The sequence below is a fragment of the Marmota monax genome, unplaced genomic scaffold, assembly GCF_021218885.2.
Source record: "Marmota monax isolate L192 unplaced genomic scaffold, Marmota_monax_Labrador192_F-V1.1 WCK01_AAM20220418_F8-fsc00035, whole genome shotgun sequence".
Classification (NCBI taxonomy): domain Eukaryota; kingdom Metazoa; phylum Chordata; class Mammalia; order Rodentia; family Sciuridae; genus Marmota; species Marmota monax.
The window spans coordinates 10,304,882-10,329,598 of record NW_026691961.1 but is presented as its reverse complement, the minus strand read 5'-3'; the positions used below and the strand labels follow the sequence as shown (position 1 = coordinate 10,329,598).

General features: G+C 47.9%; 2 protein-coding genes across 3 annotated transcripts in view; both read left to right on the top strand.

Annotated features, from left to right (window-relative positions):
• Crebbp (CREB binding protein) overlaps positions 1-14,829 on the top strand; it is a 134,179-nt gene extending 119,350 nt beyond the window's left edge. For both annotated transcript variants that reach the window (XM_058579383.1, XM_046444143.2), the window contains 9 exons: positions 4-71; positions 2,299-2,449; positions 2,707-2,853; positions 3,736-3,849; positions 5,043-5,208; positions 5,960-6,127; positions 8,155-8,316; positions 8,750-9,031; positions 10,118-14,829. In XM_058579383.1, coding sequence (XP_058435366.1) covers positions 4-71; positions 2,299-2,449; positions 2,707-2,853; positions 3,736-3,849; positions 5,043-5,208; positions 5,960-6,127; positions 8,155-8,316; positions 8,750-9,031; positions 10,118-12,280 — 3,421 coding nt within the window. In that variant the 3' untranslated portion in view covers positions 12,281-14,829. The remainder of the gene's footprint in view (positions 1-3; positions 72-2,298; positions 2,450-2,706; positions 2,854-3,735; positions 3,850-5,042; positions 5,209-5,959; positions 6,128-8,154; positions 8,317-8,749; positions 9,032-10,117) is intronic.
• A 4,390-nt stretch (positions 14,830-19,219) lies between these two features.
• Positions 19,220-24,717, top strand: part of Trap1 (TNF receptor associated protein 1) — a 36,955-nt gene continuing 31,457 nt past the window's right edge. The window contains exon 1 of the mRNA XM_046444073.2: positions 19,220-19,362. Coding sequence (XP_046300029.1) covers positions 19,275-19,362 — 88 coding nt within the window. The 5' untranslated portion in view covers positions 19,220-19,274. The remainder of the gene's footprint in view (positions 19,363-24,717) is intronic.

The window sequence follows — 24,717 nt, the reverse complement described above, 5'->3', positions numbered from 1 at the left end:
CAGCTTTGTGTGTGACAACTGCTTGAAGAAAACTGGCAGACCTCGGAAAGAAAACAAATTCAGCGCTAAGCGTAAGTTTATGGGAGACTTTTCTCCAGGGCTGTATGGAGTAGAGCTTATATGGATTCCCCTAGTCTTCTTTTGGTGCCTCTCAACACATTGGTTTTAGAGCTCAGTTGTCATTTGGCTTGATCCATACATGAATGCTAGCATTTATGACCAGTCTGGTTTTCAACAAAAGTTAAGGAAGCTTAGACAGTAAACTTTGTAAATTCTGAGAGATTTGTTGGCAGATCTTCCTCCAGAAGCTTAGAGCTATTCTGAGTCCTCGTTCCTAGGAAAGGGCTGCCGTGGGTCTGACCTGGAGTCTGCCTCATGAGGGACATATCTTGCTCAGCAGCAGTGTGAGAATTTGTGGGTTTCCTTCAAGGGCTTCAGCAGGTATGGGCAGTTGGCTCTTGAGTTCCTTTGCACTCACATCTCAACCTATCAGATGGTTCTCAACCACTAGGGGATGGGATGCCAAGTACAGGGTCTCAAGCTCTCACAGCCCATGTGAAGTGTAGAAGTTCATCAAAGAATAAAATAGACCTTCAAGCCATTTATCCTCATTTTTATAACTTTATACATTTTTATTGTCCCATATTTTTTTTTCTTTATTTATTTAATGTGATGCTGAGGATCGAACCCAGGGCCTCATGCATGCAAGGCAAGTGTTCTACCACTGAGCTACAACCCCAGCTCTTGTTCCATGTTTTTTTTTTTTTTTTTCCCCCTCAGTACCAGGGACTGAACCCAGGAGCACTGAGCCATATCCCCAGCCCTCCAACCCTTTTTATTTTTTGAGACAGGGTCTCACTAGATTGCTTACAGCTTGCTAAATTGCTGAGGCTGTCTTTGAACCTGTACTCCTCCTGCCTCAGCCTCCCAAGCTGCTGGGATTGCGGTTGTGTGCCACCACCCCGAGCTTTTTTTTTTAATTTATATATAACTTACATACCCAAAAAGCACGATTATTGTTAGGCTTATTTTAGAAAAAAAATGAAATAGTCTAAATTTTCCAGGTATTTCTTGTTCTTATCAAGAAACCTTCTAAGATCCCAAATAGGTTTTACTTTTTACATTTCTCACTAATGCAGAAAATATTGAAAAGTCAGTAAAGAAGAAAGCTTTAAAATTTCATCATTCAGGGGCTTGGCTCAGTAGTAGAGTACACACACTTAGTATGCATGAGGACCTGGCTTCAATCTGCAGTACTCATGGACAGGACAAAACAAAAAAATTCATCACCTGGGGCTGGGGTTGTGACTCAGCAGTACAGTGCTCCCCTAGCATGTGCAAGGCGCTGGGTTTGATCCTCAGCACCACATAAAAATAAATAAAATAAAATAAAGGTGTTGTGTCCAACTACAACTAAAAAAAACTTTTAAAAAAATTCATCACCTATAAGTAATCACCATGAATGTTTCACTATCTGGTCCTATTCTGTCTATTCTTGACCAGTTCCCCTGTGTTGACTGCGTTGACTGCTGTTTTACCTCTGGTTGTTCCTATCACGGTGGCCACATGAGGGGTGTCCCTGGTGTGGAGAGGGAAGGAGAGAAGCCACCCAGTACAGGCTTCCTCATGGAGATTGTAGGCTGGGACCAGAGTGGGTCCTGATCTGGTGCCCATCCTGCCTCCCTCTAAGTAATCAGAGCACTCATAAAACAATTTCTTGACTGACGCTTGACTAGTGGGCCCCAGAATATTGGTGTCCTGTTTAGACTGCAGTGAGCTGGGCTGTAATAGAGCTGGGAGGCTTAGTTACTGAACATACTTACACCATTCCTATCCGGAAGGTGTGCCGTGTTCCCGTTTGCTGTTAAGAATTCTTCAAGTATGATTCTGGGGCAGGAAGCAGCCTGTTGTTGACATCCATGGGAGACAAATTTGAAGCTGGCCTTCCACACGACGCCAGAGCAGGGCTTGTCACACAAGCTGTAGCCTCCCAGCACCTGGGGTAGGAGACAAGGAGGGTGCAGCCTCGCTCCTTCTCAGGTCTGGCTCTTTCCATCCTCTCCTCACAGTCCTCGACAGATTCAGGCTGTGTCTATAATTCTTTGCCTTTTAGAAAAGAATGGAAACAAACACCTGGGAAGGTAAACACCCTAAGACTTCACAGTCTACTTTCCGTCATAAGCACACATATCTCAAATAAGATGTTAACCCTGGAGAGCCTCAGGTGGTGCTGGGAGAAGTGGATCTGTGGTCTCAGCTGCTCTCTGATCCTTTTACCTGCTCCTTCTGGGCTTCTAGGACTGCAGACCACAAGATTGGGAAACCACTTAGAAGACCGAGTGAACAAGTTTTTGCGGCGCCAGAATCACCCTGAAGCTGGGGAGGTTTTTGTCAGAGTCGTGGCCAGCTCGGACAAGACTGTGGAGGTCAAACCTGGGATGAAGTCAAGGTTTGTGTCCTCACTTCCTAAACCCTGCTGAAGCAGTCCTCACATCTGCTTGGCCAGGCTTCCCTCCATGGAAGGGGTTTCCTGGTCCAGGAAGCAGGGTCGGGAAGAACTGGCTTACAGCCCTGAGGTGGTCAGGTCAGGGGGTTTCTCTGACCAGTCCCAGAGGTGGTTGGACCTTCACTCTCCTGACCAGGTTAGATCAGCAGCGCCTCGTAGACAAGGATGTCTTTAAACACCAGGTCTGGCTTTCTTTCTAGGTTTGTGGATTCTGGAGAAATGTCTGAGTCTTTTCCCTATCGAACCAAAGCACTCTTTGCTTTCGAGGAGATCGATGGAGTGGATGTGTGCTTTTTTGGAATGCACGTCCAGGAGTACGGCTCTGATTGTCCCCCGCCAAACACAAGGTAGCCTTCCATCTCCTTTCTAAAGAAGTGCATCGCTCGCATGTTGTATGCACACAGACCAAGCTCATGTTCCTTAGAGAGCATGTGTTCTTCAGTACTAGATTTAAATAAGCCACAGTTAACTAACCAAACCAGTTAGTTTTGTTTTCCTCTAAACTAGTGGGAATCAAAGGGTCTTGATGACCATGGCAGGTGTCTGGGTTGTGAGTGCACATGGGCCTTTGTCTACTGTCTTCTCCATCCTACCCGGACATGGGGGCACCTGGATGCACCTGTTCAAGTGAAGTTGGTACAGGTTTAGTCAAGAATGTAGGTGAGGGGCTGGGGATGTGGCTCAAGCGGTAGCCGCTCGCCTGGCATGCGTGTGGCCCGGGTTCAATCCTCAGCACCACATACAAACAAAAGATGTTGTGTCCGCCAAGAACTGAAAAAATAAATATTGAAAAAAATTAAAAAAAAAAAAATGTTGGTGAGAGGAACCTGCAAGTTGTCTCCCAAGTTTGCCTTAGTCCTTCCTTGGCTCTGCCTGGGTAGGGATGCCATCCTTTCTGTTGGCAGCAGAAAATGATAACTGTTTCCTTGGTTGGCAACAGGGTCTATGGTAGGGATTTTATCCCATTCTGTCAAAATAGCATCACCAGGAGTAGTGATGTGCACCTATAATCCCGTTGACTCTGGAGGATCTCAAAGTTAGAGGCCAGCTTGGGCATTAAACTAGTCTCAATGTTTTTTTAAAAGAGTTTGGGTTATAGCTCAGTGGTAGGGTGTTTGGCACTGATGAATTCCCAGTACTGCAAAAACAAAACAAAACAAAGCCTTTATGAAAATGTTTTTGGATGCTGGTGTTTCTTTGCAATCTGAATTTAAAATGTACCCCTGCAGGCGTGTTTACATATCTTATTTGGACAGTATTCATTTCTTCCGGCCGCGATGCCTCCGGACAGCTGTTTACCACGAGATCCTTATTGGATACCTAGAATATGTGAAGAAATTGGGGTAAGGATTAAATTATTCAGAACCAATAAAAACTTTTTGTTTTTTCCTGCATGTTTATCTTGTGAAATAATGAGTTTTTTCACCTAAATTTGTGTGTGTGTGTGTGTGTGTGTGTATGTTTATTTCTAATATCACAATTCAGAAGTCTTCCAAGCCTCCTTTAAAGTGCTTTTGGAAGCATGTGTGTCTGACTTCGAGAGGAGACAATTCAAGCTCTTTGCCTGCTTTCGCTTGCTTTTCATTCTCTTTCCCCTTAATCGAGGCATGATTATATATCACAAAAATCTGCTTATTTCACGTTTACAAGTTAGTGGCTTTGGGTGACTTTACTGAATTTTGTAGCCACCATCATAAATCAGTTTTAGAATGTTTCCATCCCCTCCAAGAGATCCCTGTGCCCCTTTGCTGTTAATCCCTGTCCCACCTCTGCCCTAGGCAACCACTAATCTACTTCCTGTCTCTGTAAATTTGTGTTTTTTGGATATCGCATAGGAATGGTACCCTACAGTACAGTGTCCCTTATGTCTGCCTTCTTTCTGCAGTACTTTGACTTTTACATTACAGATCTATCACATTCCTTCCCCAAACTTGAAAAGGTTAGAGCTATCTAGATGATCAAAATGTCTTAAACAGGGGCTGGGGTTGTGGCTCAGTGTAGAGTGCTTGCCCTAGCAAGTGTGAGGCACTGGGTTCAATCCTCAGCACCTTATAAAAATAACATAAATAAAATGTATCCATCTACAACTTTAAAAAATAATGTCTTAGAATGAATGTGATTTGACCGTAACACCTTAGAAATACTCAACTGAGCTGCCTTTCCGGTGCGCTGAGGACATAAGCAGAAAGCACAGCACACACGTGATGTACTCCTTTGCTGTGCCTTGACTTGCTTCGAGGCTCTGTGATGAGGTGATCAGGGCCATGAGTGGCCCTCTTCCTGTGAGCATCTCTGAGAGCAAAGTGTTTCAGGGCCACATCCAGGCCTGAATTCACAAGTGATAACCCACCACCCACCCCACCCTTAGCACATTGGCTTGTAACCTAGGTCTCTCACAGGTTCCACTATAAGCATTATGGTAATTTCTTTATTTTCTTTTTTCTTTGTAATTATTTCTTTCCTTGTTTTGGCTCCTTATTCTTAGCTATGACTCCTTGAAGGTAGGGCCTATTACATTGATGCTTGTGTCCTGCAGGTATGTAACAGGACACATCTGGGCCTGTCCCCCAAGTGAAGGAGATGACTACATCTTCCATTGCCACCCCCCTGATCAAAAAATCCCCAAACCAAAACGACTGCAGGAGTGGTATAAAAAGATGCTGGACAAGGCATTTGCAGAGCGGATCATTCATGACTATAAGGTAGATACCAATGGTTTTGTGCTTTTCATAGCTGATTGAAATTCATTTTTGTGTTTTCCTCTTGTGCTTATGTGCATTATAATTGTGTTCACATAAAAATATTAGAAAAATGGGGCCAGGAAACTAAAAATAAACAGAAGAAAAAATTTTAAAAAAGAAAATGGGAGGGGCTGGGGTTGTGGCTCAGTGATAGAGCGCTCGCCTGCCATCCATGGGGCACTGGGTTCGATCCTCAGCATCACATAAATGTAAAATAAAGACATTGTGTCCGCCTAAAACTAAAAAATAAATACTTAAAAAAAAAAAAGGAAAATGGGGCCGGAGATATACTGCTGTGATAGAGCACTTGCCTAGCGTGTGCGAGGCCCTGGGTTTCGTCCCCAGTACCACAAAAAAGTAAATTAAAATTAGAAAACAAAGTCAGATACAGTGACTCACACTTGTTGGAAACTAAGGCCAAAGGATCACAACCTTTAAAAGGATCACTAAGCCTTGGCAACTTAGTGAGACCCTGTCTCAAAATAAGATGGGCTGAGAATTTAGCTCAGTGGTAGCGAGTAGGGTTCAATCCCCAGCACCATAGACACATGTAAAAAGATTGAAAAGCAAAAACTTGGCAGTATAGAATGAAAATGCAGAGGTGTCTATAGTAGATCTCGGCAGTGCAGTCCGCTCCTATCAGTGGCTGGTGTGCCTGGTTCCCAAGGGCCTAAGGGCTGTCCTCTCACTGCTGTGCTTTGCTTTCTCCCAGGATATCTTCAAACAAGCAACCGAAGACAGGCTCACAAGTGCCAAGGAGTTGCCCTATTTTGAAGGAGATTTTTGGCCCAATGTGTTGGAAGAGAGCATTAAGGAACTAGAACAAGAAGAAGAAGAGAGGAAGAAAGAGGAGAGCACGGCAGCTAGCGAGACCCCCGAGGTGCAGGCCTTCCCCAAGACCCCAGCCCTAGCAGGCCCCAGGCATGCTAAGTAGCAGGCCAGGAAGCACACATTTGCAATTGTGTTATTTCTGTGATGGTGTCTTCGATTCATGGGCTCAGGATGTCACCACCTATGGGAGGGGATCTGCCCGGGGTCTTTACACAAAGGATGCTCCGGGAGCAGGGATGGAGCATGGGAGTTAGATCCAGAGAAGAGAAGGGAAGGTGTCCTGTTGGGGAGCTAGGAAGGCAGGCAGAGGAACAGAAGTTACTTAACCAGGAGAACCTTGTTCCTGCATTTTGTGGCAGCTCTTCCTTTGCCTTCCTGTGCTCAGCCTGTTCACTGATAATTATCCTTCTGTACCCAGCACTACGGCACAAACTAAGCAGGATTCCATCCCTGCCCCAGGGTGTGTTCTAGTAGGAGACACAGGAAGGGCCTGGGTAGCTGTGTGGCTCCTGCTGCAGTGGTGAGAGAGCTCTGAGAAGCAGTGAAAGTACAGGGGCTGGGGTAGGTCACACAGGTGACATGGGAGCTCAGACCCCCACCACACAAGATGCAGAGGAAGAGCCTTCTAGACAGTGAAGGAAATGTACTGTGTTTAGTTGCATGGTTGCCTTGTGATAGGCCATGTGCAACTTGGTTATGCTGTTGGCCTGCTAGCCCTCAGTCTCTACAGAACAGAGAGTGTTGACCAGGAGACTCACAGGCTTTTGTCCTGGTGGTTCCCAACAAGAGCTCTAGAACTCTTGTCATTTTCTGACCTCCTGACACTAGACTGACAGAGGCTGGCCTTTCTCTGGAGCATGGCTGGTCCACATCAGGGTTTGGTGACTTAGTTCTTAGAAGTCCCTTCACCTTAGGGTGAAGTCTATACTTGAGCTGACCTTGGAAAGTCTGGCAGGTTTCAAAGTTCAGTGCAGGAGAAACCAGGTGATCTGGTTTGGGCCCAACTTTGGGAGGTTATGGTGCCTGGTTAGAATCAGAGCCCTGACTGCTGAGTTCCTGCAGGAGAGCCTTGTTGCCATAGGAGGTAGGCTCTGAGGAATATCGCAGGCCAAGCTTTATCCCAGCCAGGGAAGCATCTGGTTTGATGGCAGCAAAGTTGTTCAGAGCGTGGAGGTAGAGAGGGGCTTATCCCTGGGCCATCCCTGGCCATGTACCAGGGACGCACACATGGTTGGTTGGAGGGCAAGGTGCCACAGGTGCTGAAGCGTGGACTTGCTGTTCTCTTTATGTGGAGTTTAAACATGATGGCAAGGACTTGCCTTCCTCAGGGACATCCTGAGGATGTCCATAATTTTATTTATGACTAACACTTAGGGTGGAATGCTGCTTTACTCTCAAAATAAGTTCTGAAGCTGGGTGCAATGGTGCATACCTGAAATCCCAGGAACTTCTGAGGCTGAGATAGGAGGATCAAAGTTCAAAAACAGCCTTGCAGGTTTAAGGCCAGCCTTGGCAAATTAGTGAGGCCCTGAGGACTCTCCATCCCCTCCCACCTGTTAAAAAATGAAGGTTCTGGGCTGGGGATGAAGCTCAGTGATAGAGCATGTGGGCCTTAAATGGGACTTGGAGGAAATTCATGAATGAGTACCTGCTCCTTCCAGCATGGCTTTTTTCCTTCTTCACACCCTTCTGTTGAAGACTTACCTGCTTTGACTGTTCAGAGCCCTTTTGCAGGCACAAAAAAGACTGGGGAGTGCAAGCTGGGGTATAGCAATTTAGTGTCCAGTGGAACAGTGGGGAGCAGTGGGAAATGGTCCCTTCTCCTTTGTTAGATCTTGAACTAGCTCTCCCGGTCCACTTTCCCTTGAGAGGTGACGTGGCACTACAGGTGACATGGCCAGGCCTGGCTGAGTACAGGTTCTGCTCCTATCCTTACCACCTTTCTCTCTGAAGACTGGTTCTGCCCAGCATTCCCTCCTTAGGCTGGGTTTCCTGGAGCCCTATGGCCTGAGAATTGGGTGTTAGTACCAAGTGTGGGAGAGGAAGCTGGTCTGACAACTTTGCCTGTGGTTGCAGGGCAGTCAGGGTGACAGCAAGAATGCCAAGAAAAAGAACAACAAGAAGACGAACAAGAACAAAAGTAGCATTAGCCGCGCCAACAAGAAGAAGCCCAGCATGCCCAATGTGTCCAACGACCTGTCCCAGAAGCTCTATGCTACCATGGAGAAGCACAAAGAGGTAGCGGCACAGGGCTGGGGCTGTAGCTCAGGGGCAGAGCGCTTGCCTGGCATGTGTGAGGCACTGGATTCTATCCTTAGCACCACATAAAAATAAGTAAAATAAAGGCATTCTGTCCATCTATAACTAAAAAAAAAAGAAAAGTGGCACAGGCTGTGGGTGTGGTATTGGTGATGCTCAGGGACCAGATGAAGCAGCAGCTCTGCCTCTAGCCAGGAGATGGAGAGGGCTCAAAGCCGGCTATCTCCAGGTACCCTGTATAGGTCTACAGTGGAAGGGAGGAGGGCTACTCATAGAGAGCAGAACTGGCTAGTTGGTACTTGTCACCAATTCTGTTCCATCCCATGAAGCTAGGGCCCTTAAGCAGGCATTGGGCTCTGCTGCCTGCCTATTCTGCAGGTGGAGGGGAGGCTAATGCAGCTCCTCTCTGCAGGTCTTCTTTGTGATTCACCTGCATGCTGGGCCTGTCATCAACACCCTGCCCCCCATCGTGGACCCTGACCCCCTGCTCAGCTGCGACCTCATGGATGGACGTGATGCCTTCCTCACCTTGGCCAGAGACAAGCACTGGGAGTTCTCCTCCTTGCGCCGCTCCAAGTGGTCCACACTGTGCATGCTGGTGGAGCTGCACACCCAGGGCCAGGACCGCTTTGTCTATACCTGCAACGAGTGCAAACACCATGTGGAGACCCGCTGGCACTGTACTGTGTGTGAGGTAGGCCCCACCACTTCCTTCCCTTCTCCAGCAGCTAGCACAGAGTTCCAACTGAGCACACACAGGTCACTGTTCGTATCTTTGCCCAGCTGTGTTTCTGCTGACCCTTCCACACAAGGAGCCCGTCGGGACGCAAAGTCTTTGCTGTCTTCTTCCCTGTGTTTCACTGGCTCCTACTCTATGTCTAGTACAGCTGCAGTACCCCCAGGGCAGCCTATGGTTTTGGTTGGGCAGGCTTGGAAGGGGCAGTGGGGTACTTTGGTCCTATGGTAATTCAGATCTCTTTGCCTCCTTGTGACTCCAGCTCTAGTCTTGCTAAGAGATCAGGGATGTCCTCTGCCCTGCTGGCAGGTTGGGCACCTTGGGTCAGGAACGTGAGCCCCTCCTCTCATGTCCCTAATGGACTCCATGGACAGGCTCACTGGTTGCCCCTTGGTGGGCTGGTAGGTCAGACTGTGCTGGGCCCTCTGGTTCCCTTTCTAAAGAGTCACTGATGCCATGCTTCCCACCTGCACTTCCTCCCAGGATGGCCCACAGTCACTGCTATGTGGGCAGCTTGCCTTGGCAGGGCTGGGGTTACCCATGTGTATGCCTGGCCCCTCCTTTGCCCACCTCTGAGTGCCTCTCTTTACCAACCTCCTCCCACCTTCTCGCCTTCTTTCTACTTTCCTAATACTGGGGCTTTCATATTCTTCCTGTGAGCAGTTTTCACACCCATCCTGGGGCTATATTCTTCAGATTTAGTACTTTATTCTCTGTTTTCAGGTGCATGCAGTTTTCAGTCATTTGGGCTTCTGTGTTGGGGAACGACCACTTGGCACTCATGCCTTCCTGGGAAAGAGGTCCCATGGTCTCTGGTGGAGTGTGGAAGAAATGGTTGCAGCGTTCACAGTCTGGGTGTGGGAGTCGGAGGGATGCAGCAGGACCTGATGTTTTTCCCACAGCAGAGGAAGCAAGACAGGAAGGGGACAGGTGTCCACTGCCTGGGAATCTCATGTAGACACTAGCGTGGGGAGGGACAGCCAGAATGTCTGGTCATGGTGGGCCCTGTGTTGATGCCAGCCTGTTTCCTTACCTTGTCTGCAGGACTATGATCTTTGCATCAACTGCTACAACACAAAGAGCCACACCCACAAGATGGTGAAGTGGGGCCTGGGCCTGGATGATGAGGGCAGCAGCCAGGGTGAGCCACAGTCCAAGAGCCCCCAGGAGTCCCGGCGTCTGAGCATCCAACGCTGCATCCAGTCCCTGGTGCATGCTTGCCAGTGCCGCAATGCCAACTGCTCACTGCCATCCTGCCAGAAGATGAAGAGGGTCGTGCAGCACACCAAGGGCTGTAAGCGCAAGACCAATGGAGGCTGCCCAGTGTGCAAGCAGCTCATTGCTCTTTGCTGCTACCATGCCAAACACTGCCAAGAAAACAAATGCCCCGTGCCCTTCTGCCTCAACATCAAACACAAGCTCCGCCAGCAGCAGATCCAGCACCGCTTGCAGCAGGCCCAGCTCATGCGCCGGAGGATGGCCACCATGAACACCCGCAATGTGCCTCAGCAGAGTTTGCCTTCTCCTACCTCAGCACCACCTGGGACCCCCACACAGCAGCCCAGCACACCCCAGACACCACAGCCCCCTGCCCAGCCCCAGCCCTCACCTGTGAGCATGTCACCAGCTGGCTTCCCCAATGTGGCCCGGACTCAGCCCCCTACAACAGTATCTGCTGGGAAGCCCACCAACCAAGTACAGGCCCCCCCACCCCCAGCCCAGCCCCCACCTGCAGCAGTGGAAGCAGCCCGGCAGATTGAACGTGAGGCCCAACAGCAGCAACACCTATACCGAGTGAACATCAACAATGGCATGCCCCCAGGGCGCACAAGCATGGGAACCCCAGGGAGCCAAATGGCCCCTGTAGGCTTGAATGTGCCCCGACCCAACCAGGTCAGTGGGCCAGTCATGCCTAGCATGCCACCTGGGCAGTGGCAACAGGCACCCATCCCCCAGCAGCAGCCAATGCCAGGCATGCCCAGGCCTGTGATGTCCATGCAGGCTCAGGCAGCTGTAGCCGGGCCTCGAATGCCCAGTGTGCAGCCACCCAGGAGCATCTCTCCCAGCGCCTTGCAAGACCTACTGCGGACCCTGAAGTCTCCCAGCTCCCCTCAACAGCAGCAACAGGTGCTGAACATCCTCAAGTCGAACCCCCAGCTAATGGCAGCTTTCATCAAACAGCGCACAGCCAAGTATGTGGCCAATCAGCCTGGCATGCAGCCGCAGCCTGGCATGCAGCCCCAACCCGGCATGCACCAGCAGCCTGGCATGCAGAACCTGAACGCAATGCAAGCTGGTGTGCCACGGCCTGGTGTGCCTCCGCAACAGCAGGCAATGGGAGGCCTGAACCCCCAGGGCCAGGCTCTGAATATCATGAACCCAGGACACAACCCCAACATGGCAAGTATGAATCCACAGTACCGAGAGATGCTGAGGCGGCAGTTGCTCCAACAACAGCAGCAGCAGCAGCAGCAGCAGCAGCAACAGCAGCAGCAGCAGCAACAGCAGCAACAGCAGCAGCAGCAGCAAGGCAATGCCACCATGGCTGGGGGCATGACTGGGCATGGCCAGTTCCAGCAGCCACAAGGACCCGGAGGCTACGCTCCAGCCATGCAGCAGCAGCGCATGCAGCAACATCTCCCCATCCAGGGTAGCTCCATGGGCCAGATGGCCGCTCAGATGGGACAGCTCAGCCAGATGGGGCAGCCTGGGCTGGGGGCAGACAGTACCCCGAATATCCAGCAGGCTCTGCAGCAGCGGATTCTACAGCAGCAACAGATGAAGCAGCAGATTGGGTCCCCAGGCCAACCGAACCCCATGAGCCCCCAGCAGCACATGCTCTCAGGACAGCCACAGGCCTCGCACCTCCCTGGCCAGCAGATCGCCACATCCCTTAGTAACCAGGTGCGGTCTCCAGCCCCTGTCCAGTCTCCGCGGCCCCAGTCCCAGCCTCCACATTCCAGCCCGTCACCAAGGATACAGCCCCAGCCTTCACCACACCATGTCTCACCCCAGACTGGTTCCCCCCACCCTGGACTCGCAGTCACCATGGCCAGCTCCATGGATCAGGGACACCTGGGGAACCCCGAACAGAGTGCAATGCTCCCCCAGTTGAACACCCCCAACAGGAGCGCACTATCCAGCGAACTTTCCCTGGTTGGTGACACCACGGGAGACACGCTAGAAAAGTTTGTGGAGGGTTTGTAGCATTATGAGAGCATCACTTTTTGTCCCTTTCATGTTCTTGGACCTTTTGTACTGAAAATCCAGGCATCTGGGCTCTTTTTATTCCTAGATGGAACTGCAACTTCCAGGCCATGGAAGGGTGGATTGATGTTTAAAGAAACAATACAAAGAATATATTTTTTTGTTAAAAACCAGTTGATTTAAATATCTGGTCTGTCTCTCTCGCTCTCGCTTTCTCTCTCTCTCTCTGTGTTTTTGGTTGTTTTTTTTTTTTTTTCCATTTTTTTTTTCTGTTTTCTTTTTATTTTGGGGGGAGGGGGGCTTGTTTGGATTCTTTTTGTCGTCATTGCTGGTGACTCATGCCTTTTTTTAATGGGAAAAGCAAGTTCATTATATTCATATTTTTTATTTGTATTTTCAAGACTTTAAACATTTATGTTTAAAAGTGAGAAGAAAAATAATATTCAGAAACTGGTTCCTGAAATAATGCATCTTATAATGTATCCCGATAACTGACGTTGCGGGAAGATTTTTTTTCTATAGTGAACTCTGTGGGCGTCTCCAAGTATTACCCCTGGACGATAGGAGTTGACTCGGCGTGCACACACGTACACACCCACACACATCTATCTATACATGCTGGCCTAAGCCAAACTCTTGTCTTGCAGATGTAGAAATTGTTGCTTTGTTTCTCTGATAAAACTGGTTTTAGACAAAAATAGGGATGATCACTCTCTTAGACCATGCTAATGTTAATAGAGAAGAAGCATTCTTTTCTTTCTTCTATGTGAAACTTGAAATGAGGAAAAGCAATTCTAGTGTAAATCATGCAAGCGCTATAATTACTATAAATAAGAAAATTCAAGAAGATTCAATCACTGTATAGAATGGTAAAGTACCAACTCATTTCTTATATCATATTGTTAAATAAACTGTGTGCAACAGACAAAAAGGGTGGTCCTTCTTGAATTCATGTACATGGTATTAACACTTGGTGTTGGGGTTTTTGTTATGAAGATGCTGTTTTCAACATTGTATTTGGACTATGCATGTGTTTTTCCCCCATTGTATATAAAGTATCGCTTAAAATTGATATAAATTACCGAAGTTTTTAACATGTATTCTGTTCTTTAAGATCCCTGTAAGAATGTTTAAGGTTTTTATTTATTTATATATATTTTTGGAGTCTGTTCTTTGTAAGACATGGTTCTGATTGTTCGCTCGGAGTGGAGAGGCTGGGGCTGCGCTCATGGTGGCAATGCGGTGGTGGTGGTGGGGGGGTAGCTGGGAAACATGCCTGGCCTCAGCCTCAACTTTTGATGCTCACAAGTGAATTTCACTCGTGCTGTGAGGTCCACCAATGGGTCTGAAACAGCACTTTGCTTCCAGCCCACTTCCCCTGTCCTGCCTTCTGTTGGAGCCAGTCACCCTGGTGGTGGGGAGGACTTCGTGCCCTTCAGGTAGCCACCTGTTTCTATCTGCAAATCCCAGAATTGTTGAAAAGGGTGCTCAAGGGACTCAGGGTGGTTCCTGACCCCATTCCCTGCCCCCCGTCTAAAATCCTGATTTCATAGGGCAGATACCTCCTTCAGCCTGTCTCATCTGGCCTCAGCAGAGCCTTCTTTACACAGGCCAGGTGCCACCCAGGTCCCATCCTCCCCGAGGTCCAGTTGTTCCCTTACTGAGCAGATGACATGAGCTCTCGGATGACATCTCATCCAAGAGGAGGACCAACCCCAGGGGAGCCAAAATTAACCACCTAGTCTGCTACCCTCTCCCCCAGGAATCCATCAAAGAGTGGTCTAGAGGAGAAGAGCAGGGTTTGTGGTGTTGGATTTAGAAATTGTGGCCCTGATAGGTTCCCTTTTGTGGTCCTTATGTTCACAGAAGTATTTTCAAAATACTTGACTTTTGGCTTGGGAATCTCAATTTGAAGATTTCAAAGAAATTGGAAGAGTGCAATGTAGATATAGCATACAGGTTTCAATCTTAAGTTTTAATGATGTGAATTAATCAGGTAAGGATAAAATCACCCATCCAACACCCCTGACCAACCCTCCCACCATGGTGATGGCATGCCCTCCTGTGGAGATCTGCCATCTTGCTCAACTTACTTAGGTCCTTGCACATTCAAAGTCCTCTTCAGATTTCCTTTTCCACCAGAGGGGGAAGCCCTGAGCCCTATGTACAAACAAAAAGCGGATCTGGAGACCTGGAGGAGCCACTCCCAGCCCATGCTCAGAAGGTGGTGCTCTCTGACATGCAGCCTTTTAATGGGCAATGGGGTTATCTTTTTCAGGTTATCCTGGAATTTAAAACTTATGTACCAACCTCATCCTCTTTGGAGTCTGCATCCTATGCAACTGTCCCGAGCAATCAATGTCAAGGGTGTGGGGCTGTGGATACTAATCCTAAGGAAATTTCTGTAAGAACTGGAGAGCCCAGATGCTGTGTCTCATGCTGTATACTTAAGAAGAGAAGAAAAAAGTCCTATATTTGTGATCAAAAAGAGGGAACTTAAAATGTGCTGGTGTTTATAATAAAAGCTGGTAAAACTGTTTGGATTCAAAGATGGTTCGGATTGGCTAATGATCCTTAGTGTTAGCTCAGCAGCTTGTCACTGAAAGACTGGAGATGCTCAGTTCAAATTGTCTGGACTAAATATGTGTTTGATGCTCTCTTTGAACTTCTACCCTTAAAGAGCTGGAATCGAATGAGATGCCTTGGAAGGCATGCTTTACCAAAGCTGCTGCTTCTCCAGAGCTCTCCTGAGCTCTCTGGTAAGTTTAACTTGAGACAGGGTCTCACTAAGTCGCCCAGGCGAGCCTCCAACTCTCAGTCATCCTGCCTCAGTCTCCCACATCTAGGATTACCTGCATGTGCCCTGGTGCCTGGCTTCTGTGTCTTCTGATTGCTATACAATTAAACCAAAGGTTTCATTTGAACAACAATGTAGTTTTAGCACTGCACTGCAAAATAAGCTGCTGTTTAGAACAAACACCTCATTAGGGCAGTGATTGTACATTTGGTATCCACTGTGTAGCCCAGGAAATGCTTTTGACACAGAATAGTGTGCTGGGAAGTGGAGGAACAGTTTCAATACTGTAGCAGACTCATACGTGGGGGCATGTAGGAATGAGAATAAAGTCTGTTCACCTGGGCCTGAAAAGATGTAGTGGCCTCCTAACAGATGTTGCTGTTAATTACACATTTTTAATCATGTATGATTCCATTATGAATAATAAGAAGTCAAGGATGGGGAAACAAATTAGTTGAATGAAAGATAACTTGAGTGAAGGTAACACCCAAAGTAGACTCCAAAGAACCTTGATGAGTGATGGGGATGCTTTGCAGTTTACCTAAATTGTCCATAAACAATGCTTTCAGCTTGCTTCAATCTTCTTAGGAGTTAGTAGGAATCTTATTGACTGATTTCACTAAACAAAGTTTCATAGGGAGCTGATGGCTACTGAACACTTTTAGTAGAGTGCTTGCCTAGCATGGGGAGGAAGGACCTGGTGTGGTAGGTTTTTAAGGGATCAGGAAGAACCTGGAGAGGGCTTAGAAGTGTTGGCACGAGGCCTCTGTGAGGTTTGGGGGCACTGAGGAACAATCCCAGCAAGGAGCCCTGGGCCTTAGCCTTGACCTCAAGTGAGCTTGCCAAATTCTGCCTTCCTGATAGACAATAATGTGAAGACATAGAAAAAGCATTATAATATATGCAAATTGTTTAAATGGATTCACTCCTTTGGCCTGTAAGGTAGAAAAAGGTAAGTGGGGTAAGTGATTTAGCCCAGTCCGTAGAGCATGCAGAGCAGAGCAGAGGCACCTGGGCCCTGAGCTCTGCTCTTGCCCAGTACTTGAAGAGGAGCCCTTCTAGCCTTTGGAGCTCCTACTGCCATCCTTACCCAGCCAGGTTTACCCTGAACCCACCGTGGGGGTGTTTGGGGAACTAGGAGAACCACCTTATATAGTAACCCCCTCAGACATTAAGTGGACAGAAAGTGGTAACAGTTGCTGGTTAACTTTAGAATCAGGAAAATGTTTACATCCTAGTGGTCAATTCAGTGTTCACAGCAACAAGATTATGGTGTAGGTGACTCTGGCCCATCCTCTGCCCAATGCCTGTGAGAGGATTGAAACTGAAATGAGTTTTGTAGTCTGATCTTGCATCCCATGTCCCTGGGCTCACAAAGAAGCCTCTTAAAAACTGATTTTGGGGTTTATTTTTTTGGTTTTGGGTTTTTTTCTTTTTTTGTGTGTTGGGGATTGAACTCAGGCACTTGACCACTGAACCACATCCCCACCCTATTTTGTATTTTATTTAGAGACAAGGTCTCACTGAGTTGCTCAGCACCTCACCATGGCTAAGACTAGCTTTGAACTCACTATCCTCCTGTCTCAGCCTCCCAAGCCACTGGGATTACAGACGTACACAACCATGCCCGGCTTAAAAAATGATTTTTAAAATCCAGGTATGTCCAGGAAATTCAGATGAAAGAAGGCTTGAAGAAGATAGTTGGGGAATGCGCCAAGCCAGGATGAGAATCCACATCTGAAGGTCTTTGGAAGCCCACCGAATCTGGGAAGGGTGACTGAAGGTGTATTCTGCCATCAGTGCTTTCTCTGTTTCTCCAGTCAGCCAGGCTTCCTGCTGCTGGGACTCCTTCCTTGTAGCCTCTGACCCCACCAAGGATGCCTCAGACCTTGACACAGGAGTGGGCCCCTGAGAAGAGGAAGGTTATTTCCTGTGCTTCCTGAGGAAGGAATGGAGGGAGAGTAGGTAAATGCTGCTAAGAGTCTTGGGAACCAGACATGCTCCCAAAGCTGGGAGGTAGAACAAGGAAAAGAAAAGATCATAGGTCAAAGAGACATTTGAAGCTGACAGGTGTTTGTTAGGCAGCTAGAATTGGTGTCACCAGAAAGCACTGGAAGGCAGCCAGGACTGGAGCATAGAGGAACCTCAGACCTTTGTGGGAAGTTACTTCTGACCCTCAATAGATAACATGAGTTCCAAGCATTGGTTTCCTGAGCAAGGAAACCAGCTGGGAGTGGACAGAGGGCCCTAGATATCTTGTCCTGAACCTGGTAGGTTTATCCTCCAGGGAGCCTGGGTCCTGCTGTTTCATGTCCCATCCTAAATGGAGCCCAGGTTTTCCTCCCCTTGCCAAACACCACTTCCCCTTGCTGAAGTGAAAGGATTTCCAAGCCAGAAGTGCCTGTAGATGAATGTGTTTGGTTTTACACAAGAGATGATTTCCTAAACGGTGTGAAAAAGGACCTCTCAGTTTCCCTGGGAGTAGCTGTGTGAGAACATCCTGGAGACCACTCTGGAGAGTGGTGATGGGGAGGGAACCAGGCAGAGGCAGGGGCAAGTGATACAGGGCCTGTGGGCTGAGACAAGAATTTGAAATCGATTTTTAAGTTTGAGGGAAGGTACAGTAGTAGTTGGCACATCTTGTAATCCCAGTGACACAGGAGGCTAAGGCCATATCTTAAGTTCAAGGCCAGCAAGATCCCTTCTTAAAAAAAAAAAAAAAAAAGCCAGGCACGGTGGCACAGGCCTATAATCCCAGCGACTCAGGAGGCTGAAGCAGGAAGACTGAGTTCAAAGCCAACCTCAACAGCAAGGTGCTAAGCAACTCAGTGAGACTCTTGTCTCTAAATAAAATACAAAATAGGGCTGGGGACGTGGCTCAGTGATATAGTGCCCCTCAGTTCAATCCCAGGTACCTCCACTCAAAAAAGTTTGGGGGAGACCATTGAGGACTGAGTAAAAAGAATAGGACTTGGCTTCAGAGGATGGGGGTGCTGGCAAGAGTGTCCAGGTGAGAGGGCTCCTGCCTTCTATGCAACAGTGTCCACCAGGTTCATTGGATACTCCCCTTCTCAGTTGCTTAGACCAGTACAGTGGAGAGTCATCCCCTATGCTTTCCATCTTGACACATTCCCAAACACACTGTCTCCCAACACCCCAACTCTGTCCAAGATCAATACAGGAGCTGTCCTGGGACCTTCACTTCTCGAAGCTCCTGTTACCAATCTCAAGGAACTATGGGTTGGTTTTTTATTTTTATTTTTTAAAATATTTTTAGTTATAGGCAGACACACTACTCTTATTTTTATGTGGTGCTGAGGATCGAACCCAGTGCCTCACACATACTAGGCAAGCACTCTTCCGCTGAGCCACAACCCCAGCCCTCTATTCTGCTTTGTTTTTGTGCAGGCGGGGTCCGGTTGTAGAGGGCAGCGGCGGGAATAAGCCCAGGGCCTCACACGTGCTAGGCAAGCACCCTACCACTGAGCAACCCCTCCAGCCCTCAAGTAAATGTTTTTGTGCAGTTATTTGGTCACAGCAGCAGACCTCCAACGTGCCTCAGGATCATTTGAGAATCTGTGTAAAAAGAGCTGTCAGGGCTCCATTCCTGGGTACAGGTGGTGCAAGGCAATCTGCATATGAAGTGGTGCAGGGTTAGGACCAAACCTTAGAGACCAGGTTCATGGTCTCTACCCAGACTCCTAACTTCTAAGAGGGAGGGAGAGAGCTGGAGTATACGAATCATCCCGTCGTGCCGGTGCTGGAGTTAACGTTTTGCTGTAGACCCCGCTATTGGTTCTTCTTAGCTTTAGGTCGGCTAGATTCAGGAAGAGACTTCCAGCGGCTTAGTCGGGGGCTGCAGAAATGCTACCGGCTTCTTCCCATCCTCGGCCCTACACGGGCGCCGACCTCGTCCCACTTCAGACAGACGCACGCCGAAGAACTCGCAGCCGGCGCGGGCCCAACTACGACCACCTCCCGTGGATCAACGTATGGGGCCCTCGCCCTTGACTACGCGACCCAAGGTCAAGGAAGTCCGGCCCGCAAGCCCGCCGGTCGGGCGCTGAGCCGACCCCGCCCCCGTGCCCGCGCAGGCAGCGCCCCGGGCATCCCGGCGCGCGCGGTGACGTCAGCGCGCCGCGCCCAAGAAAGGCCCGCCTCCGCAGCTTCTCCCCGTGAGGCGCTTGAGAGGACAACATGGCAAGGGAGCTGCGGACGCTTCTGATTTGGGGCCGCCGCCTTCGGGCTCCGTTGCGGGCTCCCGCGCTGGCGGCCTCTCCGGAAGGTGAGGGAAGCGGGTCGTCCCTCTGGGCGCAGGGTAGGGCTTCTTTTCTCGGCCACCCAGCAGGCCGGCGTGGGGCACGTGGGGACGCGGGCTCGAGGTCCCGGGGCCGGCCGGACCCAGAGCGGGCAAGCGCAGGGTTCGGGAGAGCGGAGCCGCTTGCCGCGTCGCGGCCCGGCAGGGCGCTGGTTTGGTGTTCCTCCGCCCCAGCTGTTCTGGAGCTCTGCGCTGCTTGGGTCCGTGGTTCGTCGCATGCCGCCGCACGCCGATTGAGCCCGGCTCGGGTTCTGGGTCCCCGAAGGCCATCCTGGCCCTCGGGTTGGGCTCTGGGCTGTCGACCACCACATCCAAGGGCCAGGAATCGGTGGGTAGAGCAGTGAATGCAGAATGACCTTAAGCCCCGCTTTCCTGCTGCCAGTCGGAGATAACCACGGTGCAGGTGTTGGCGTTCCTGGTGGGCTCTGCACACTCACGCTACGCACGTGTAAGTGTATAACTTTTTGCCTAAAAAGGCCTGAGTCAAATATGCATCGTGCTCCAGAATTTTTTAACGCTCCCAGTATTCCTTGTACATCTTTATATATACTCACATATATCCTTATACTCCTGGCATTCCTTATGCTGACATGAAAATATCAGTATACGGGTATCCAGCGTATTTCCAGTGGCAACACAGAGTTTTGTATTGTGGATGTATGTTTCTTCGCTTAACGTCCTATTAGATGCAATAAAGATTATTTCAGGTTATTTTATTACAGTGAAGAGTACAGTGAGCACTCCCCCGCTTCCCTTGATCCTGGAGATTGAACCCTGAGGCACTCTACCACTAAGCCACATCCCAGCGCCCCCCCTGCCTTTTTAAATAAAATTTATTATTTTTTTTAGTTGTAGATGGACACAGTGCCTTTATTTTTATGTGGTGCTGAGGATTGAACCCAGTGCCTCACACATGCCAGGCAAGTGCTCTACCACTGAGCTACAACCCCAGCCCTTTTTATTTCTTGTTCTGAGACAGGGTCTTGCTAGGTTATTGAGGCTGGCTTGAAACTTGTGATTCACCTGCCTCAGTCTCCCAAGCTGGAATTAGTCTATAATCTGTGGTTATAGAGGCGTGCTCCACATCTTTATTCTGTTTAGCTTTTTCTCTTACTCTCTGTCCTTTATCCTTGCACTTTGTTGTTGTTGTAGTACCAACAGTTGAACCCAGAGTGATACGTTAACCACTGAGCCACATCTTCACCCCTTTCTTTAGTGTTTTTTATTTTGAGACAGGGTCTCAAGTTGCCAGGGTGGTTTTTTTAAACTTGGAATCCTCCTACCTCAGCTTTGGGAGTCACTGGAATTATAGGTGTGTGCCATGGCCCCCAGCTCTTCCTACACCTGCGGGTATAGCAGTTTAAGCTTTGCAGACGCCCCTGTGTTACCTTGATGTTGTCACCTATGTGCACAAGTGTAAAAGTAAAATGTTTATTAAGGAAGAAAACATCGTTTATATATATACTAAGGGAGGAAGAATGTGGTTATAGGTGAATCCACCCATACAGAAAATCCAGAACCCTTGTTTTTTTTTTTTTTTCCTTAGGAAAGTGTTGCTGGAATCAAACATGTGATTAGCTTCAAATGTAGGATTCATCCTTCCAAACCCTGCTGACTCCATCACCACTGGCCCCTTCACTCTTCCTCAGAATAGCCCTGTGAGATGTGGGCTAGGGTTTCTGCTTTTATTTTTCATTTTTGCTCACTACTTATCAACAAATACATTTCAAATGCTCTCTGACTTGAGAGGTAATATGACCCTACTGTCAGTGTCATATGTGAACTGGGCAGTGTGCTTAGGCTTCTTTGGAGGCCTTTGTAGGGTATTGGGAGCACAGAAACACATGCAGGACTGCTTCATCTGCTTGCACCAGAGTATGTTTTGCAGAGCTGGGGCTGCAGTTGTGTGGCTCAGTGGCAGAGCGCTTGCCTAGCACGTATGAGGCGCTGGGTTCCATCCTAAGCACCACGTAAAGATAAATAAAGGTATAAAAAAATACAATAACATCAAAAAAAAAAGTAATTCTGTGCCCTGGTAAATTTAGTTATTCGTTGTTGGGAGTAGGAATGGCAGAATATGGGTTACCTGGAAAACATGATGTTAATAATAAAAACGTAAACTGGGGGAATTGAATGTAGCTCAGTAGTAGAGTGCTTACCTAGTATGCGCCCGACCTTATCTCCAGCATCTCAGAAAAAAATAAAAAACAAAATAAAAAATCTGGGGTGAGAAAGGGCTGTCCAGAATGGAGCCTTGAACATGAGGGACTCTTGCTTGAACCCTCCACAACAACAAACGTTAACTGCCATCACATCTTTTCACCAGAGCTCTGGCAAGTATCAGAACTGGCTGGCTGACCACCAGACTGATAGGCTAGTTTTCATCAGAGAGCTAGAGCTACGGCCAGAAAATCCACAGCAGACTATCTTCCCAAGTGCATTGACTAGTCAAGCAGATAGGATGCCAGGCAATCATGATCACCGCAGCCACTGAGCTGTGCCTCTTCATTCTGCCAGACACTTTTGTTTTCAGGGTTGAGTGTTTTTTGATTTTTTTCCTTTTCATCCTGTGAGCTGGAGTCTTTGTTAGAAGTGTCTGTCTTGGAAACAAGAATTGCAGGGTCGCCTGCAAGCTCTGGGCACATTAGAAGAGATGGTTGCTGATTGCTCTGGAGCTCAAGCATTGGTAGATTTGTTTCCTCTAATGAAAATCACCTCACCTTGGGCTGGGGAAGTAGCTCAGTTGGTAGAGTGCTTGCCTCACATGCACAAGGCCATGAGTTCAATCCCCAGCACCATACACACACAAAAAAGAAAAGAACCGTACCTGGACCCTGCTACACTCCTGAGGGTGGCATTGCCTGGCTGCAGCCTCCCATTTCATACTTTATTTTCTTGATTTATTTTGTTTTCTTTCTCTGGTTATGGTTGGAACCCGTGCGGCTTAATTTTTATCCCTCTTGTGCTGCGGCCTTCACAAGAATCCGGATGAATTCGTGGTATTCCCAGACTGGACTTCTCAGGATGGAGTGGGGTTGCTGCTTGCTGTCAGATTTTACCCTCTCTGTGAAACAGCTTTATGTTCCTAAGATGACATGATAGTACAGGTTTAGTGTCTAATGTTTTTGCCATCTGTGTGATTTGGGTGCTAGGGCATAAGGGCACAGACAAAAGCAGAGGAGGAAGATGTGGCACAACTACTTGCAAGGTATTGAGTGGGCCTTGGCTTGGTGAGGACCAAGGGGACCAAAATATCTGAGCTGTCTGAGAAAGGAAAAATCAACCCAGATGTAACAGTAGCAAAAACCTCTTTAGTCCCTAGCTGAGTTTTGCTGCCCACTGACAAGAAGAGGGAATATGGCTTGAAGGAGGAGGGAGTGTGTGTTGAGCTGATGAGAAAACTAGAGTAAATTCTGATACCCTGAATGTCAGTAAATACCAGGTGCAGAGGTAAGTTCTGTAAGGGAGATTTGCACTGAACCCAGCAGTGCTCCTCTGCTTCTTGGAATACTGACAAGCCTCTGATAGTAAATGAACTGTACCCATTTCACACTCCGTCCTACTTAGTCTTGATACTGAAGACTTGGCTTCCACAAGGAAGCTGCTTTTCTTTGTCCATCAGGATTTCTTATAGTTTTGCAACTTTTAGTAAAGACAGATTTCAGGAGATTTGTTTCTGGGGTGGCTGGTTATTTCTGCTGAACCCACTAGGAATTACAGACCATGAAAGCCATAGCTTGCAGATCCAGGATCTATGTGTGGGGCTTCTCTATATGCTTTTTAGCTGGGTAGATGCCTGTAGATGAGGGAAATTGAAAGCAAGTGTAACTTCGTCATGGGTGTAACTGATTTAAGAGAATGGCTCACCTTTAGCAACCTTGTGATTAGAATATAGTTAATTTTGAGATAGCCAAAATGCCATATTAAAAAGGCAGAAAATTAGATATTAATATTATTAAGAACAAAATAAAGAGTGTGCATCTTCCTAGTGTACCTGGATGTGATATAGTACCCAGAAGGAGAAATTAAGGCACATGTCTGTTTTAGTTCATCCACCAGTAGTCTAGCCTTGGCAAGTAAATTTTCCATGAAGCTTACTTTTAAAGTTAAGCATTAATTTATTGATTAATTTTTTTGGTCCTGGGGATTGAACCTATAGGCACTCTACCACTGAGCTACATCCCCAGCCCTTTTTATTTTGAGACAGGGTCTCACTAAGTTGCTAAGAATGGCCTTGAACTTGCCATCCTCCTGCCTCAGCCTCCTGAGTCTCTGTGATTACAGGTCGGCGCCACTGTGCCCAACCTAAATATTTTATTTTATATGATTGGAAGTCTTTCTAAAAGACCTATTGGTTAGTTGGGACATAGCTGAGCCATTCTTTGGTGGTTTCCAGGTATTGCTGGATGTCAGTTCCTTGTCTTCCATTGAGTGCTTTGGCCCCTGCAGGGCTTTGAGATTGAAGAACACTTCATCTGTGAAACGCCTCCATACCAAAACTGTGTCTTGAGTACTGAGGAGTTATCATCCTCCATTGCAGTAGCTTTAAGCTGGCAGCCTTCTCTGGGGCTGTTGTGAGTGAGCAGTGCTATTGACATATACCAAACGTTTGTTTCTTTCCACAGTGTCAGGGTTTATTAGAACAACAGATTCACTAGCTACACCACTGATAGAGCTGGCGAATCACAAGTTCCTTTATTCTGTTCTAATCTAAATTTCTGATATCTGTGGTGCTCACACTTCACACAATGATAGATAGATAGATAGACATACATATACCATATATACACACATATATATATATACATACACACAGATCACAGAAAGACTAAGAAAGGGTTAAGGCAGTCACAGGGTTACAGGATACTGTGCCAAGAGCACAGGCTGAGAACAGATAAGGAGAGTCACTGCAAGTGGTCACATAAGAATTTTAACAAGCCAGTTCTGCAGAGTTGTCAAAATGTGGGTCTGGAAATACAGAAGGCAGTTTCAGAGTGTCAGCTTGGAGTGGGCTGACACTTGGGTGGTCATGAGGATGGGAAAACCCAAGCTCTGCTGAAGCCTGGAGATGGAAGCTGAGGTTCATCACTGTGACAGTTTTCCAGAGTTTGTGGTGAGTGACCAGGTGACAGGGCCAGGGTGCTGCTAAGTCCAGTTTGCAGGGGCTCCTTCATTTATGGATCTTAGGTGAAGGTGTTACATCTTCTGAGGTAGATAAGCTCCTGTGTCTAGTGTTTCTGATATGATTTGGAGTGTCCAGGTGATTGCTTCTGATTTAGTTTCATAAGTTGGCACAAGTTATCACTTTGCACCTTAAAGTTG